Genomic DNA, 14526 nt, shown 5'->3' on the forward strand with positions numbered 1-14526 from the left:
ATGTCTGTCTCTATTCGATATGCGCGATATCTACTCTTTGCCGTTGTGGTGAGTATATCTTTCACCGTCACAGATATCCATTGTTAATGTTGACTAGGCATTGGTGGTCTTCTTCTTCGTCTCAAATTCCTCTATCCCGATGTCTACCGCTGGGTTAACCGCTCCTGTATCTAAATCCCCACCCACATACGACTCAGTCAAGTCGCAAAAACCTCAAGTTATCGGTCCACACCATGGCGAACGTATAAATGCCACCTTTGTCACCCTCGCGCGCAACTCCGACCTTTGGGAAATGGTCAAGTCCATCCGAACAATCGAAGACCGTTTCAACCACAACTACAACTATGATTGGGTGTTCCTGAATGACGACGAGTTCGATGATGAGTTCAAGAAATTAACCACCGCCCTGGTCTCGGGACAAACTCATTATGGTGTCATCCCTGAGGAACACTGGTCATACCCAGAGTGGATCGACCAGGACAAGGCCAAGGAAGCGCGACAGGAGATGGATCGCAAGAAGATCATTTACGGCGGCTCGGAGAGTTACCGCCACATGTGTCGGTATGAGTCTGGGTTCTTCTTCCGCCACCCGCTCATGCTGAACTATGAATACTACTGGCGCGTCGAGCCTAGCATTGAGCTCTTCTGTGATATCGACTCCGATCCGTTCCGCTTCATGAAGGAGAACAACAAGAAGTACAGCTTTGTCATCAGTCTGTACGAATATGTGGCGACTATTCCTACCCTGTGGGATAGCGTGAAGAGGTTCACAGGCAATCACCCCGAGTATATTGCCGAGGGAAATGCCATGGAATTCATCAGCAATGACGGTGGAGAAACCTATAACAACTGCCATTTCGTAAGTACTCCAAACTGGGTCAAACTTGGACCTTGCTGATATTTCTGCCAGTGGTCGAACTTTGAGATTGGCAGCTTGGAGTGGCTGCGATCCGACGCATACATTGACTACTTCACGTCTTTGGACAAGGAAGGCGGTTTCTTCTATGAGAGATGGGGCGACGCACCGGTTCACTCAATCGCCGCTTCTCTGATGTTGAAGAAAGATGAAATCCACTTCTGGGACGATATCGCCTACTACCATGTCCCATTCACGCATTGCCCCTCAGATGAAAAGAAACGTCTGGACTTGAGATGTTCTTGCCAACCGAAGGACAACTTTGACTGGAAGGATTATTCCTGTATGTCCATACCCCTCTGATCGATGCCCCTAGCACAGCACTAATTGTGATACAGGCACCAAGAAATGGTTCGATGTCAACAAAATGGACAAGCCGAATGGATGGGATAAGAAATATGACTGAGTTACTTGTCTTCTTCCACCCCCCTGGGTCTATTCATGGATAGCCCGATTATTTCCTTATTGGTGACAATGCGCGGGTCGGTTGTCGTCTGGATAGGAAGCGCTGCGCACTTTGGAGGCTGACAGTGTCACCCATTTGCGCGGCGATTATAGAACTCGGTGGAATCTCCCTGCACTTTGCCTGCTGCTTTGCTCGTGGTAGGTATAACACATGGATGGAGCAATGTCCTTTTCGATTTTACCACGTTTGGGCAACAATCTGCAGGTTTACCCTTTCGACTGTTTCTTTTTGATTCCCATTATCGCGTTACCACAAGGGGTTTTACTACGAGGTTTAACATGTGTGCTACTGGGTTTTCGAGCGTTCATCCTTGTTTGGGGTTTGCATAGGTTCGGAGTAAAGGGATATTCCTGGACCCATTTCCTATACCTCCTCTGAGATTCAAAAGATATCAATACACTTGACCCAAAGAGCTTGATCATCGAAAGAAATAATATGATAATAGACAGTCGCAATCCGTAGTGTTACATGCTTATATGAACAGAAAGAGGTTGCTCAGCGAAGAGCACGAAAAGCCACATCCAAGCAGCCCCATGAGGTTATATCTTTTACAGCAGCTGATCAAAGCCAAAATTGTATAATCTCACAGCAGATCGACCGTGATCAACCTGTCCCGAATCCGTCTTAATTGGTCTTCGGCTTCTTCGTACCGTACTTTGAGCGACTCGTCATACGGCTTCCAACACCACCCTAGAAACATGCAATCAGTAAATGATCTAGATATTCACCCCAAAATTGGATATTCAGAGCAAAAAGTAGAAAAGCCAAGACTTACCAAATCCATAGCACCACGAACAAGTGTATACTTGACACCAGGGCAATCCTGAGCACGTCCACCACGGACCTGGACAACACTGTGCTGCTGGATATTGTGACCTGTACAAGAATAATTAGCCCAAAAATCCCTGTGCAAAACACCAGCTCCAGAACAGGATCCACAAAATCCTATTCTCAACAACCGGCCCAATCCAATTGCCAGCAAATCTTACCTTCACCAGGAATATAAGCAGTGATAACCTTCCCGGAACTCAACCGAACTCTTGCAACCTTCCTCTCACCAGAGTTAGGCTTCTTAGGCTTGGTAACACCAGTCTTAAGACAGACACCCTTCAACCCAGGCGTACCCTTCAGCGCAGGCGATCCACCCCGACGAGTCCGCTGTCCGGTACGGATACCGCGCCGGACCTGGTTGTACGTAGCGCGGATGATAGGCGAGCTAGAGAATTGCCGCGTTGGCACGGCAGAGAGGCCGAGGGCGGCTGTGCGGAAGACGGGGTGGAAGTTGAGGCGGCAGGTAATGGGGGATTGTTTCGAGGCGAAGGAGATGGCGGGTGATGTGGTGATGGTGCGGCAGAGGGGCGATGAGATCGCAGGACGGTGGATCAGAGTCCGTAGGGCCCGGAGGGCTATCGGCGAGAATAATTGGGTCATTTTGGGTGGTGTGCTGAGGTGTGATTCTTTCCCCTTTCGCTGGGTCGAGAATATCGCGATAGAATTGAGTTGGCCCCGGCGGAGTGGATGGCACGTGATTGGATGTTAGGTTGAGTTGCTGCGTTGTTGGTTCCTCGGGTCTTCCGTAGGAGCTGGCCGCGCTGCTTCTCTCTGCCTGAAGCATCATCGGCGGTCATCTTGCGTCCTCCCTTTACTCTTGTTTCTACTTTTCTATCTCCTTTCCGAGCTTTGAATAGACACCTATATCTGTCCAATCTGCGTTTCAACCCTTGAATCCCGAACACCTCGCATTATCCGTCATCATGGTACGTTATCAAGCTACGGACCCGGGACCTCACCCTGGAGTCCAGTCCATAAGCAAGCATCTAGAACCACCATCACTATCACCAAACCCCCATCCTCAAAACACAACCCCCAATCCGTGTCAAATATGCATCTTAAATACCCAGAACTAACAAAACCTCCCCAGTCCCTCCGCATCGCCCCCCCAAGCGGCAACGCAACACACACGAGCAACCTCACAACCCGCCAACAAGCAGGCCTCCAAACACCCCGCCCATCCAAAGGCGCCCCCTCCGCCCCAGGACTCCCTGACACGCTCCGCAACAAGCTCACTCAGACCGCCACCGCACACGCGTCGTCTACCAACTCCAGCGGCGAGGTCCCGTCATCTACGCACCCTCTCGAGGCCCGACTTGTCGCGTGGCGGGCTACACAGGACGCTCTGAAGATGGAGGGACTGCGTCGGGCGTACGGTATTGCGGAGCCCGTCCGTCGCGGGATGGAGCTGAAGATCGTTCGGGATGGGACATTCCGACCTGCTGTGCTTGGCGGTGTGCGGGGTGGGAATATTCATGAGGATATTCTTGTTATTGGAGGACGGGATAGTGAGGTTCAGTGGGAGGATATCTACCATGGTATGTTTTGTTCTTCGTGTTTTGGTTTTGGATGTGTTTTGGCTGACTTGGTTGAATTAGGTGATGATCTCCGTGAGCCGCCTGCTTTCCATGACGAGATGGAGAAGAGGCTCAAGATGGATTTCTAATGGCTTTGATGATATGGTGTTCTTTTGGTTTTGCTTTTCTATGTCGATGTGTTCTATTATTCTCCTCTTACGTCCCTCGTCATACTCCTACCTTATGTCGTCACATAGAATGATAGATCACTGGACTTGAATCAATCCGTGGTCTATTTCTATAAATTTGCAAAACCACCTTAGCCGCAATATAGTAGGAATCTCTAGAGTATAAACCGCATGAGATTTATCCTACTCCGAATTGACTGTCGAGGAGTGCCTGACTAGCAATTCTGACCAACCCAAGGAAATATATAGGCACTTTAAAAGTTATTTAATATATGACAAAGAAACATGGATGTGAACCTTCTCCAAAAACACCATATACACTACGACTGATCACCGTAGGCAGTTGGAAAAAGCAAGCAAATGGAATGAAACACGAGAAGCAGAGGGGTAGAGAGAAGGGGTCGGAGTTGTAAGTACACGACAGTCCATGAGGAAAGGAACCATACAGAAAAATGATAAGAGGACAAAGAAAAGGAGGGCGGGATGGAGGGGGTATATATCGAGAAATCGGGCAGTCGGGAAGTAAGAATAATGGTGACAGCAATGCAAAACGCAAAGGATGGATCTCAGATCGAAGCCTTAAGACACGAAGCACTCCAGTAGGGAAGATCCATGAATAGATGAATGAAGCCCGCATGCAGACGATATAGCGATGAGAGAACAAGTGGGCGGGCCTAACATGGCACAGAAATAAGAGAAACAAGTCGAAACCCATGGTCCCATTATGGAGATTCAGTCAGAAGGGAAAGGTCCAAACGCCGCTTCCAGGGCGCCCATGTTGACTCGACAGAACAGGGATGTTGATACTGCGCCCAGGCAGAATGAGGCGTATCGCTGCCACGGAAGGTATATGGAGGGTGAAGAGGTGGAAGACAGACAAGGAGAGGTTGGGCGTCAAGGTTGGAAAGATGTAGGCAGCAAGCAACATCATTGCTGGAAACAACCCGTCCGCACTTAAGGCCCGAAGCTAGGGCAGCGAGATTATAGAATGACGCATCGACATCCGGGACTGCGCTCACTGGCTTCACGCTCCCGGCTGTACTGTGCCTTTGCTCCTTTTGCATCTTCCTCGTCGACGACTTCTTGTGGCTTGACAGTCATATGAACGACGTTTGGGTGTTCTTTGCTGAATCTGGAGTCTGTTTGGGCTATTAGTACAGGTCTATAACCATAACAACCATGAAATGAGGAAAACATACCAGAAACAGGCGACTTATCATCCAACAACTTCCCGAACGAGATAAGACGAATCGAGCTCGGTGATGTGGGACGGGTCTCCCAATCTAGATTGACAACAGTGTTAGCCTGGCTATTCTCATTCCACAACATCTCACATCAAGATGTATTCTGCCCATCCGACACCGAGGTCAAGGGTCGGGAATGAAATCTTACCAGATCTCCATTCGCGCCAGATCAACTCCTTCAGCGTGTAAACGCTCATCAAGAACGGATCGTAGTTCTCAACATTCACCGATCGCTTCTTTAGATATTTTCCATCGATCGTGAACGGGTGGCGCGACCCCGTTGTCAACAGAAGGGTGATCACCAGCGACGGGCCAGCATCCTCCTCGACTTCCTTCCCGGAGCCGTCATCAGACTGCTCTGTCGAGGTCTCGGGCGCAGTCTTTGGCTCGTCGGTTTCCATTGAAGGCGGTGTAGTGTGTTGTGCCAGAGCGAGGGGTGCGTTGTCAGAGACTTGAGGAGAGTTTGTGGACGTTGATGTTGTCACGGGGGCGGATTTGGTTTCGCCACTGGGGCCAGTTGCGGGGTGGATTTGGGTCTGGTTCGCGGTTTGATCATGGACGGATAAGACGGACGTATCAGCGACGGGGTCTGATGCGGCTTGGAGCTCTGTTGGTGATGTGATCTGTTGATCCTGCGGAGATGTGATTGGGGGTTGGTTGGTATCTTTGGCGTTTAGCCCCGACTCTGGGTGATCGGTAGACATGTTAGGATGCCCCGATGGCAGTGAACAATTGACTTTGCCCTGTAGGAAAGGGGTTGTCAACGGGTTGAGAAAGGCTGGGAGAGAGATAAAGAGGATGTGAAGATGTGAGGAGTCGAGTGCGGGAGGCGCAGGTTAATACCTCAACTAGTGGATGAGATGGGACATACACCCCCGAAGATGATATTCAATTTTGTGAATAGGTGTAGGAAGAAAGAAGGCAAAAGGGGATCTGCACGCCTAACACTTGAGACCCTAAACTTGATTGCACAAAATATTTCCCCTATTTTTGAGTCAACAAAAACACCTATGACATGTCGTCTTATAATGCATAGTACTTTAGGACTTTTTATCATAAAAGTAACAGAATATTGAAGATCCGGGGAAACTAGTAAGGCCAAGAGGCCCAGCCTGTCTGTGTTATATGTTGTAGATCTGGACATCGGGATAGTGGCATTCATTTCCTCCACATGTGTCTCTCTGTACTCTCTGGAGTCTGTACGACGAGTACAATGTAGGATCTCATGACTACAGCATACACTATGTTCTTGCATTGTTTCACTGTCAAGCATGAAAGGTAAGTGAATTCTATATCTCATATCTCGTAATCATGAAGCTGAAGAATAACCGGCGCAGTTCGTTGCCTTCATAGTCCAGTCTATTTTGAAACATCTGGCAAACAGACGGTCGCATATAGGGGACAGTCGGGAAAACCAATATCCTCTCGGTCAAGCATTGGACTCGTGCATATGCAGGGGGGCAAGTCTGAAGGAGACGCAGATCGGTGGGTACCGATAGGAAGGGGGAAAAGATAGAAGACATGGGAGAGTCAAAGTCGTTTCAGCCGTGATTCATGTTAATTATCCTACAAGCTGTATTTTCTGAAGGGTCCAGCCCAGGATGCAATAAGGGAGGCTACACTGGTAGCCGAAACACATTGATAGGTGTGGGACACTGGTCGCCTTGTTTTGAAAATCAAAGCAACCTAGATCCAACCGGTATATTGCTCCAGCGTTTCGTTTTTGGCACCTTCGGAGCCATGCTGCACGCCTAGTAGTCGTACGTTGCCGATCTTGCCTCCAAAGTCATCCTCGGTCGAGCTCGTCCAGTTCGCAAGATGGTCTCTCAGACGCGCAATTACAGTGGGATCATCCCGGATCAGGAGCGCGATGGCGTCGTAGCCTCCAGCCCCCGGGACGACACCGCCAATGACACCTTCGATCTCTGAAACACTGTCTAACAGCTCGGTCTGCACACTCGGTTCAATGGGGACGCCCGTCCGGCGGGTCAATGTGCGAATATGCTGGCGTGTTCGCTGGATAAGGGTGCGAATATCAGAGAAATCACCTTCGGGATTGGCATCGGGGTGTTGAGCCTGGCGCTTGAGCTCTTGGCGCAGTCGTTCGTTGTTATTCTGGAGACTAGCCCAGAGGATATCGGCTTCCTTGCGGTTATTGTTCCGCCATTCAAGAACCTTCTTGACCATTGAGGGAGTCTGGGAACCACAGTCCACGTCGCACAGAACCAGCTGCATCCCGCGGGGGAGCTGCATGCCAAAATCAACACACTCGGTGTCCCATGGATGGTCGGGATCGGAGTCCTCCACGATGGGGAACAGGCGATCCTCGAAACCAGCCGAGCCTACATCGCCGAGGGATTCCAGGATTGAAGGTGAGAATCGTCGGTAGAGGCACGAACCGTAGACTGCGCTAGCAACATCGAATCCCGATCCGACCTTACCCTGGGCTGCGCAGTGGGCCGCTTGAGCAAGATTATGGAGTTTATCCCGACCGGCACCGAGGTCTTCTGGCTGCATGGTGCGGTGAATGACCAAAGCGGAGACAAGCGCAGTAACCAGAGCAGCGGAAGAGCCCAATCCTGTCTTGTGTGCTTCGAAAAGAGGAACACCGAAATTGACAAAGCGTCCACCACGTCCCTGCGACGCTGGACCCTTGGAGGTAGCAGTTTCCGAGTAGTAGTCGCTGTCAGCCATAATGGTGACGGACAAGGAGCCGAAGTCCTTGGAGTCGGCAACATAGCTGATATAGGTCAATGCATAGCTGAGAGAGGTCTCGACAAATGGATTTCGCGGTCTAAAGAGAAGCAAGGTGATATTAGTTCATTAACTTCGCGCAAAGAGATCGAATAGTCAAGCGTACCCATCTCCCTTCTGGATGACCTTGACACCCCCACCATTCCCACATCGCTGCACACCATATTCCCACACCGCATCGACAAACTGCGGGGAACGCACAACGACGGTATCCTCCCCGTCCTGGTCCTCAGGGCCCGAATGAGATAGTGCCTCGACGCCAGGAGTAGGCCCAGAACCTGATGCCCCGCGACGATGACCCCTCCTCAGCTGCTGAACAATAACATGGATACGGGCATCGAGTGCAAACACGGTACCCGTGTAGCCGCGGTCTAGCACGAGATAACCACCGGTTAAGAGGACCTTGCCCGGCGCAGATAGCGCCGTGACGGAAGACGGTAAAGGAGACATGGAATGCTTGGAGATGTTGTTGTGGGGGAAGAAAAAAGCCGGGAACTACGGGGCTTGTTAAGTGCCCCGCGGTCACGGGGGTTAGTAGGTTGGAATGCAGATAAGATGTGGGCACTGTGCAGTTTGCAGCTCAAACATTTCCGAGTTATACAGGTACTCTGTGCTCCATACAAGTGGGAGGACTCTGTAGAGAGTATGGATTTCTCCTAATAGGGACTAGTGGGGATGTCTGTAATAATATGGCTGTCTCTCAGTACTCAGCATGGACTCTTTCAACAGTATAATAATGACTATCACTCTGATGAATTATTTACTTCCTGTTTATTTTAGCCTAGTTAATGCTTTTGTTTCGTCCTTACTATGTATTCCCCTTTTGATTGGTGACGGTTGCAAGACGTTTTTGAATGCAGGATATATTGTGAGCTATCAGATGTAAATGCAATTCCCTTTTGAAACATTGAACTCCTTATTGCTCAAGAAACTTGTCTGAAAAATACCTAAATAACAACAAATGGAATAAACAAAAACTCCATGCGCCACAACCCTTTTAAGCCGCTGAGTATAAATGTACAGGGTATTGTGTGTTCGAGATGTCCAATTCGCAAGCGACAATGGAGTTGAAGCGGAACAGAGTGTGATATAAATTGCTCTGCCCACCAATTCTGGAACCAGAAAATGTTTCAACTCCATCTTCCTCGTGTCTCGAGTGCCAAGAAACCAAGCCTAAGCCTTGGGTTTCTGCGCAATGATACTATAACTTGTCGTAGCAAGGCGCATACGATCCATCTTAACAAAGGCCTGGCCATCCAAACAAAGACGGTTAATCAAGGTCTTGAAGTGTCGTGGCAACACCTTCACTTTGACGAGCGCAAGGATCGCCTGGCGGAGGGTGCGGAAGTATACATCGACGGTATCGATAAGCGGGGCCTGAAGGCCATCGAGACTAGCGTTCTCCGACCGCACAACCACAAACCCAGCTTCCTTCAACGCCGACTCGAGGCTTTCCTGCGTTGGGGTACCCACAGCACCAATGAGCGGCTTAACGCGACGCATGAGTTCCGCGTGTTCCGGATTATTGGCATCGTAAGCCGGCAGGCTGATCCAGTCCAACAAGGAGATCTTCGAGCCTGGCTTGACGACACGGAAGATCTCTCGGAACAGGGCGGTGAGGTCCTTGCACAAACTCAATGCTTGGATCTGGTAGAATGCATCGAAGGTCTCGTCGGCGAAGGGTAGGGGGAGATCGTTGAAATCTTGCGTGACGAAGTTATTATGAAGCCCGCGCTCCTGGTTGAAGGTTGTCGCTTGCTCGACCTGATTCGGGTCGATGTTGAGACCCGTTACCTGGGCGCCGGTGTATTGCGCCATGTGGGCGGCGACGCGGCCGCGACCACAGCCCAAATCCAGCACCTTCTTCCCCGGTCCCAGGCCGACGTCGTGTGCGATTGAGCGCTCGTAGAGGATCTGGTTCTCCAGCACACTGGCCTTGGGGCTCATCCATGGTGGGATGTACATTTTTTCGACATCGCCGAGTGCGCACAGGTGGTTCAGAACTCCGTAATAGGACTTCAAACAATCGCCGACTTTCTCTTGATAGTTGGGGCCCAAAGACTCGGTCATTTGCTTTTCGTCAGACCAGTCAAGGTTATAGATGATGTATGACGCCATAAAATCGTCAACTTGTTTCGGGGTCAAGTGTGCCAAGTGTCGGAATGCCGACCAGAAGCTCTTCCATCGTTTCGGAGATGCCGAATTGTCAAGGTCTTTTCCATTGTGGCCGAGTGTGGCCACCAGCGCATTGTGCTTCTCCTGCGCGATCTCGTCGAGCGAACTATCACTCTCCGAGCCTCGTTGACCGCGCCCAGGATGGAGCGGTGTCTCGACGAGTGTCTGTGTCATGATGCAAGAGCTTTGTACAAGCTATTATTAATATAGAAGAGGTATGTATTAGGTAGGGTGGGAAGAAGGTATGTGTAGTAACCGGCGACCTGAAGGGGATCTGGCGCAATTTATAAGCAATACGTTTTGAGCGATAAGTCAATTTGTCCATCAAAGATAAAAAATCCTCCAAGCCAGCTGTATGGCCAGTAGCCACATAGTGGATTTCGTCACCAGACATGGAAGCTCTGACCGGTTATCCCGGCAATAATCATGGGTTGATCCGTTTAAGACGGCAGAGACCCGAAGAATGGAATACTTTGATTCGGATAACCAACCGTATTTCCCAATTGCTTCACCTTTTTTTTTTGCCATCTTTGGGAAATTCCGTTCCCTCTCCGAATTCCGATACCTAGCTGTGGCGGAGGGGTTAGGTTGTTATACGTTATATGTTCAAGTACATATGTACGGATGACGCGGGTCTTAAAGGAAATGAGTATCGTCATGGGAACGACGATCTAGGCCCACTTCTATGTTTTGAATGCATGTATTCTATATAGGTATCTGATTACAACTGAAAACTGAGCTAAGATAATTGTGCATGCCGCTGTTGGATTTGTAAGATGGGCTAGGATCATCTATATAAAAGTACGTCTCACACGCATAGGCCCCAACTTCCGAAGACGTCAGTCATTCAGACCTCCCGGGACATTCTTCCGGGTCAAGTTTAAATGTTCCAGAACGTCTGAAATACACATATTACCTTCGAGAAGCTTTTGATTTCCAGACCCAAGCTCAACCAAAAAAACCTCTCACAATGTGATTGAAAGGGACTTTATATTGACCCACATGGATCGTCCGGGACTCCACTCTGTATGTCCGAGGTCACGTGCTAGTCCCAATTGAGTATCATGTTCCTATATTCTTGGCATTCGATGTCCGGCTCAGCCGAGACACGGATTTATGTCGTGTTGAGGAAGCATAAGGTAAATCCGTTAGAATATACATGCCATGGTAAACTCTAAGTCAGCATGGGATTTGATTCTGACGTATTTCTAGTGGAGTTTTCGTGTGTCAGCAACAAAGTACATCCCAATATAACGCAGATGTACCAACCGTTGACGCTATAGACGTATATATATCTTTGAAAAAAAAAAAAAAAACAAAAGAAACAAAAGCAAAGATATTGAAAGGCTCATATAAGTATACTTGAGCACCCCAGATCAAACATACATTGACTGTACTTCCTCATGGTTTGGAGATATCTGTTTCAGCCCACATAAACGTCACCTGTTGCTGACATGACAAATTCTCCACGGAACTAGAACATCAAATATAGACCCACCTCCATATGTATGGACTCATTTACTCTCAATCTACTGATTGATTTTGGTGTCCATTCAAACCAATAGATCTTGAAGTTGGGGTAAAAAATCAGTTGCGGCTGTCGTTTTCCGACCAACGCCTGCGAGGTACCAATCTCATTATCATACACCATAAGAGCCGCATTCCCATTACCAGACAGGACCATATCGCAGGGTCCTCCCTAAACAAACCAGCACAAACACAAACTCTTCACTGAACTAGGTTTTCATCACAGTCCGGCCACACGCGCCGCCAAGCCAATACCGCGTCAGCAATTGCACAACATCCGTGTTCTTTTGCGTGAAATCATACAGCTTAGAAGCGCGGGTGTGGAGAATTTCTCCGTCAAGATCAGCCCCCAGGACACGAGCATGACGAGGACCCATAAAAGAAAAGACTAGGGTCGATTGAGAGGTTAGCGGGGCGTTGTGAATCCACCATGGAGGCCTTACTGGGGCAATGGTATGCTCTAATGGCAGCTGGGGCTTCAGACGAGCAGTCATGATATCGGCGATGGTCATGATTTCTCCGCGAAGCAGCCGATCATCCCTATCCACTTCACTTTCCAGGACGACCTTGAAGTGTGGATAGTTTCCTTCTGGGTAATCGGTCACCGACACGGCATACCAGTTGAAATCGACACCTTCTAGGAGTTGGCCAAAATTGTAATCTCCGATTCTGTCATGAACAATTAGAAGGCCGGACCTATCATTTTCAAGTACATGTGAGCAGTAACGTACCCTCGATATTCGCCAGAAGGTGGAAGGTTATGGGAATGCTCCCGCCATGCAAATCCGGAGCATTCATAACAGTGCTGGGTAAGAAAGAGGTTCAGATCGAGAGTATCCCACATGATGTGATCCGGGTCAGGCGCAAATTCCAGCAGCTTGTCCTCCTCCTTCCGGGAAGAGGGAGCTTTTCTTGTTATGGCCTGATGAAGCTTGGATGATGTTGCGCATCCATTTCGGGGGACAACGAGAGGCGAAGAATACCAGCCGCCTCTAGGTCAGGGGATTCAACATACTGACACCGGGTTTTCTTGATTAATTTTTTCAATCCTGGACAACGTGTGGCGACGAGCGGCCCGCTTCAGCAAGAGAGCCTGCTCCATTTCGACTTTGACGAGAATTGATGATAATTTCAACCTTCCGAGACTAATAGCAAAAGACCTCGATTAGGCGATCAAGAGCGCCATGATGGCATCATGCCAAACATTTATAGAGCTCCTGGAGTGATTTTGAGATCGAGCTGGGGTTATGAGGTCGATATATGGGTGGACATATTCTAACCCTTGCTGGTTCTTGCTGAGCAAAAGGAAATACTAATAGTTGGGTCCATTTAGACTTGGGACATCGTCAGCCCTCACAACCTTATCAATGGCATGAATTCAAATGGCATATTCGATGACCTGATCCATATGGCAGAACTAGTTGCCCTGCTAGGCGCTCCGTCACCGGAATTTCGCGCACAGCGACATCTCAGTTCGGTCTTCTGGGGTGAGTCAGGCGACTGGAAGGAAGTAGTCCCAATTCCAGATATCACCCTCGAGAGGCTTGCTGAGAAGGTTGCAGCTGTTTTACCACTCCGAAAAGCCTACATGTGGGATTGCCTTCGCCTATGTCGATCTTTTCCCGCAAGCCAATAAGCCCTTGTCGGAGAAAACGAGGTCATCAAAGGACAGGCGGGGGTTGACTGATAAGAGGTATCAAATCCATGACGTAGAATCTCTTTACATGGTAGATTGAGGCATAGAAGTGTATAGTGTCAAGTTGAGGGAATTAAATCAATCTTAGTGTAATTCATGATGGACAGACAGTAATATGATAGCTAGCCCCTAAAAAGTGTCATCGCCTGTATTGACGATCTGCACAGCAAGTCCAGCGATACGGAAGTCACCGCAGACACCCAGGGAAGCGGGTTGAGGAAAACAGAAACACCACAACCATCAAACCGCGAATTACGGGGTCCGCACACGTTACAGGACCGGGGTAAGTAGTGCTCTGTAATGTAGAACCTCGGCCACAGCGGTTTCATCACATTCATCAAATCCACCCCTCAACGCTCGGATATTTCAATGTCACGAGGAGACACCTTCATTTGCATGCAAATCACACTGCGCTGACTATTCTTAGTCGACAATCTTTGGGTGACTCTCTTGAATACTTCCCCCATCATAGAAGGCAAGCACTATGCGAGAAAAAAAAAAAGAAAAAAAGAAACGCTCAGTGGATTAGCTCGTCGTTTGAGCCTGAAAATCACCCAAAATCGGTCTCCCAGGACTATTGTTACCCCGGAGGATACTCCATTAGGAACCGGGCACCTAAGCCACAGTGAAGAACAGAATCTTTGCCATGGGTAAGATGCTTCGGTGTCAGATCCATGTGAGATCCTAGTCCAAAAAAAGTCCGATTTTGGGCATTTTCAGACCCAAACAAGGAGCCAATCCACCGAATCAAAGGGACCCGAGATGGGAGATGGGAAGAGGAATCCCTGCCCAGGTGCAGGCAGGTGTGTGCGTGCAATTACAAATCAAAGGCTCTGACCGCCTTTGTATTGCCGTCCTCCGTTAAATCCGAGTCGGCCAGTCGGGAGGCCGACATGGCCGTGAAATGGCCGGAGAAAGCGAGAAACCTTGGAAGTTCCGAGAAAAGGAAGAAAAAGAATCGGAAGAGAACCATGACTCACCAGGAATTCCCCTTTTAAAGGGTTTTCTTACAAGAATCTGCGAGCTCTGATTGGTGTCCGTTCTCTTCACTTTTTAGCCACCTGACCTGTTTGAATTTAAAGCCTCAGCTTACTCCGTGCAATATAGATGGTTATCTCGTATTGGATACTTGTTCTCGATGTATTTTCGAGGGCACCCGATGGGGAATCCCCGTTGAAGGATGGGTAGACCTGGTCTAGATACAATATTTCC

At 49.1% G+C, this 14526-nt stretch overlaps 7 protein-coding genes across 7 annotated transcripts; 2 read left to right on the forward strand and 5 right to left on the reverse strand.

The window, feature by feature from the left end:
- On the forward strand, positions 1–1322 carry N7500_000267 (glycosyltransferase family 15 protein; the record flags this gene model as incomplete). Its single annotated transcript, XM_056671413.1, has 4 exons — positions 1–48; positions 98–859; positions 911–1199; positions 1255–1322. 4 exons carry the CDS (start codon positions 1–3, stop codon positions 1320–1322), a joined length of 1167 nt encoding a protein of 388 aa, XP_056536986.1.
- Positions 1323–2006: 684 nt separating this feature from the next.
- On the reverse strand, positions 2007–2813 carry N7500_000268 (mitochondrial 37S ribosomal protein uS12m; the record flags this gene model as incomplete). Its single annotated transcript, XM_056671414.1, has 3 exons — positions 2007–2072; positions 2158–2258; positions 2372–2813. 3 exons carry the CDS (start codon positions 2811–2813, stop codon positions 2007–2009), a joined length of 609 nt encoding a protein of 202 aa, XP_056536987.1.
- Positions 2814–3136: 323 nt separating this feature from the next.
- On the forward strand, positions 3137–3879 carry N7500_000269 (proteasome maturation protein; the record flags this gene model as incomplete). The annotated part of the gene is made up of 3 exons (XM_056671415.1): positions 3137–3139; positions 3304–3751; positions 3812–3879. 3 exons carry the CDS (start codon positions 3137–3139, stop codon positions 3877–3879), a joined length of 519 nt encoding a protein of 172 aa, XP_056536988.1.
- A 1020-nt stretch (positions 3880–4899) lies between these two features.
- Positions 4900–5866, reverse strand: N7500_000270 (uncharacterized protein; the record flags this gene model as incomplete). Its single annotated transcript, XM_056671416.1, has 3 exons — positions 4900–5057; positions 5118–5201; positions 5311–5866. The coding sequence occupies 3 exons, from the start codon at positions 5864–5866 to the stop codon at positions 4900–4902; spliced, it is 798 nt and encodes a 265-aa protein (XP_056536989.1).
- A 982-nt stretch (positions 5867–6848) lies between these two features.
- erg8 (phosphomevalonate kinase) lies at positions 6849–8366 on the reverse strand (the record flags this gene model as incomplete). Its single annotated transcript, XM_056671417.1, has 2 exons — positions 6849–7956; positions 8023–8366. The coding sequence occupies 2 exons, from the start codon at positions 8364–8366 to the stop codon at positions 6849–6851; spliced, it is 1452 nt and encodes a 483-aa protein (XP_056536990.1).
- Positions 8367–9089: 723 nt separating this feature from the next.
- Positions 9090–10265, reverse strand: N7500_000272 (class I SAM-dependent methyltransferase; the record flags this gene model as incomplete). Its single annotated transcript, XM_056671418.1, has 1 exon — positions 9090–10265. One exon carries the CDS (start codon positions 10263–10265, stop codon positions 9090–9092), a length of 1176 nt encoding a protein of 391 aa, XP_056536991.1.
- Positions 10266–11827: 1562 nt separating this feature from the next.
- On the reverse strand, positions 11828–12462 carry N7500_000273 (uncharacterized protein; the record flags this gene model as incomplete). Its single annotated transcript, XM_056671419.1, has 2 exons — positions 11828–12287; positions 12350–12462. The coding sequence occupies 2 exons, from the start codon at positions 12460–12462 to the stop codon at positions 11828–11830; spliced, it is 573 nt and encodes a 190-aa protein (XP_056536992.1).
- Positions 12463–14526: the final 2064 nt, after the last annotated feature.

Source organism: Penicillium coprophilum (assembly GCF_028826855.1).
Source record: "Penicillium coprophilum strain IBT 35676 chromosome Unknown utg000001l_segment0_segment0, whole genome shotgun sequence".
In the NCBI taxonomy this organism is placed as follows: Eukaryota; Fungi; Ascomycota; class Eurotiomycetes; order Eurotiales; family Aspergillaceae; genus Penicillium; species Penicillium coprophilum.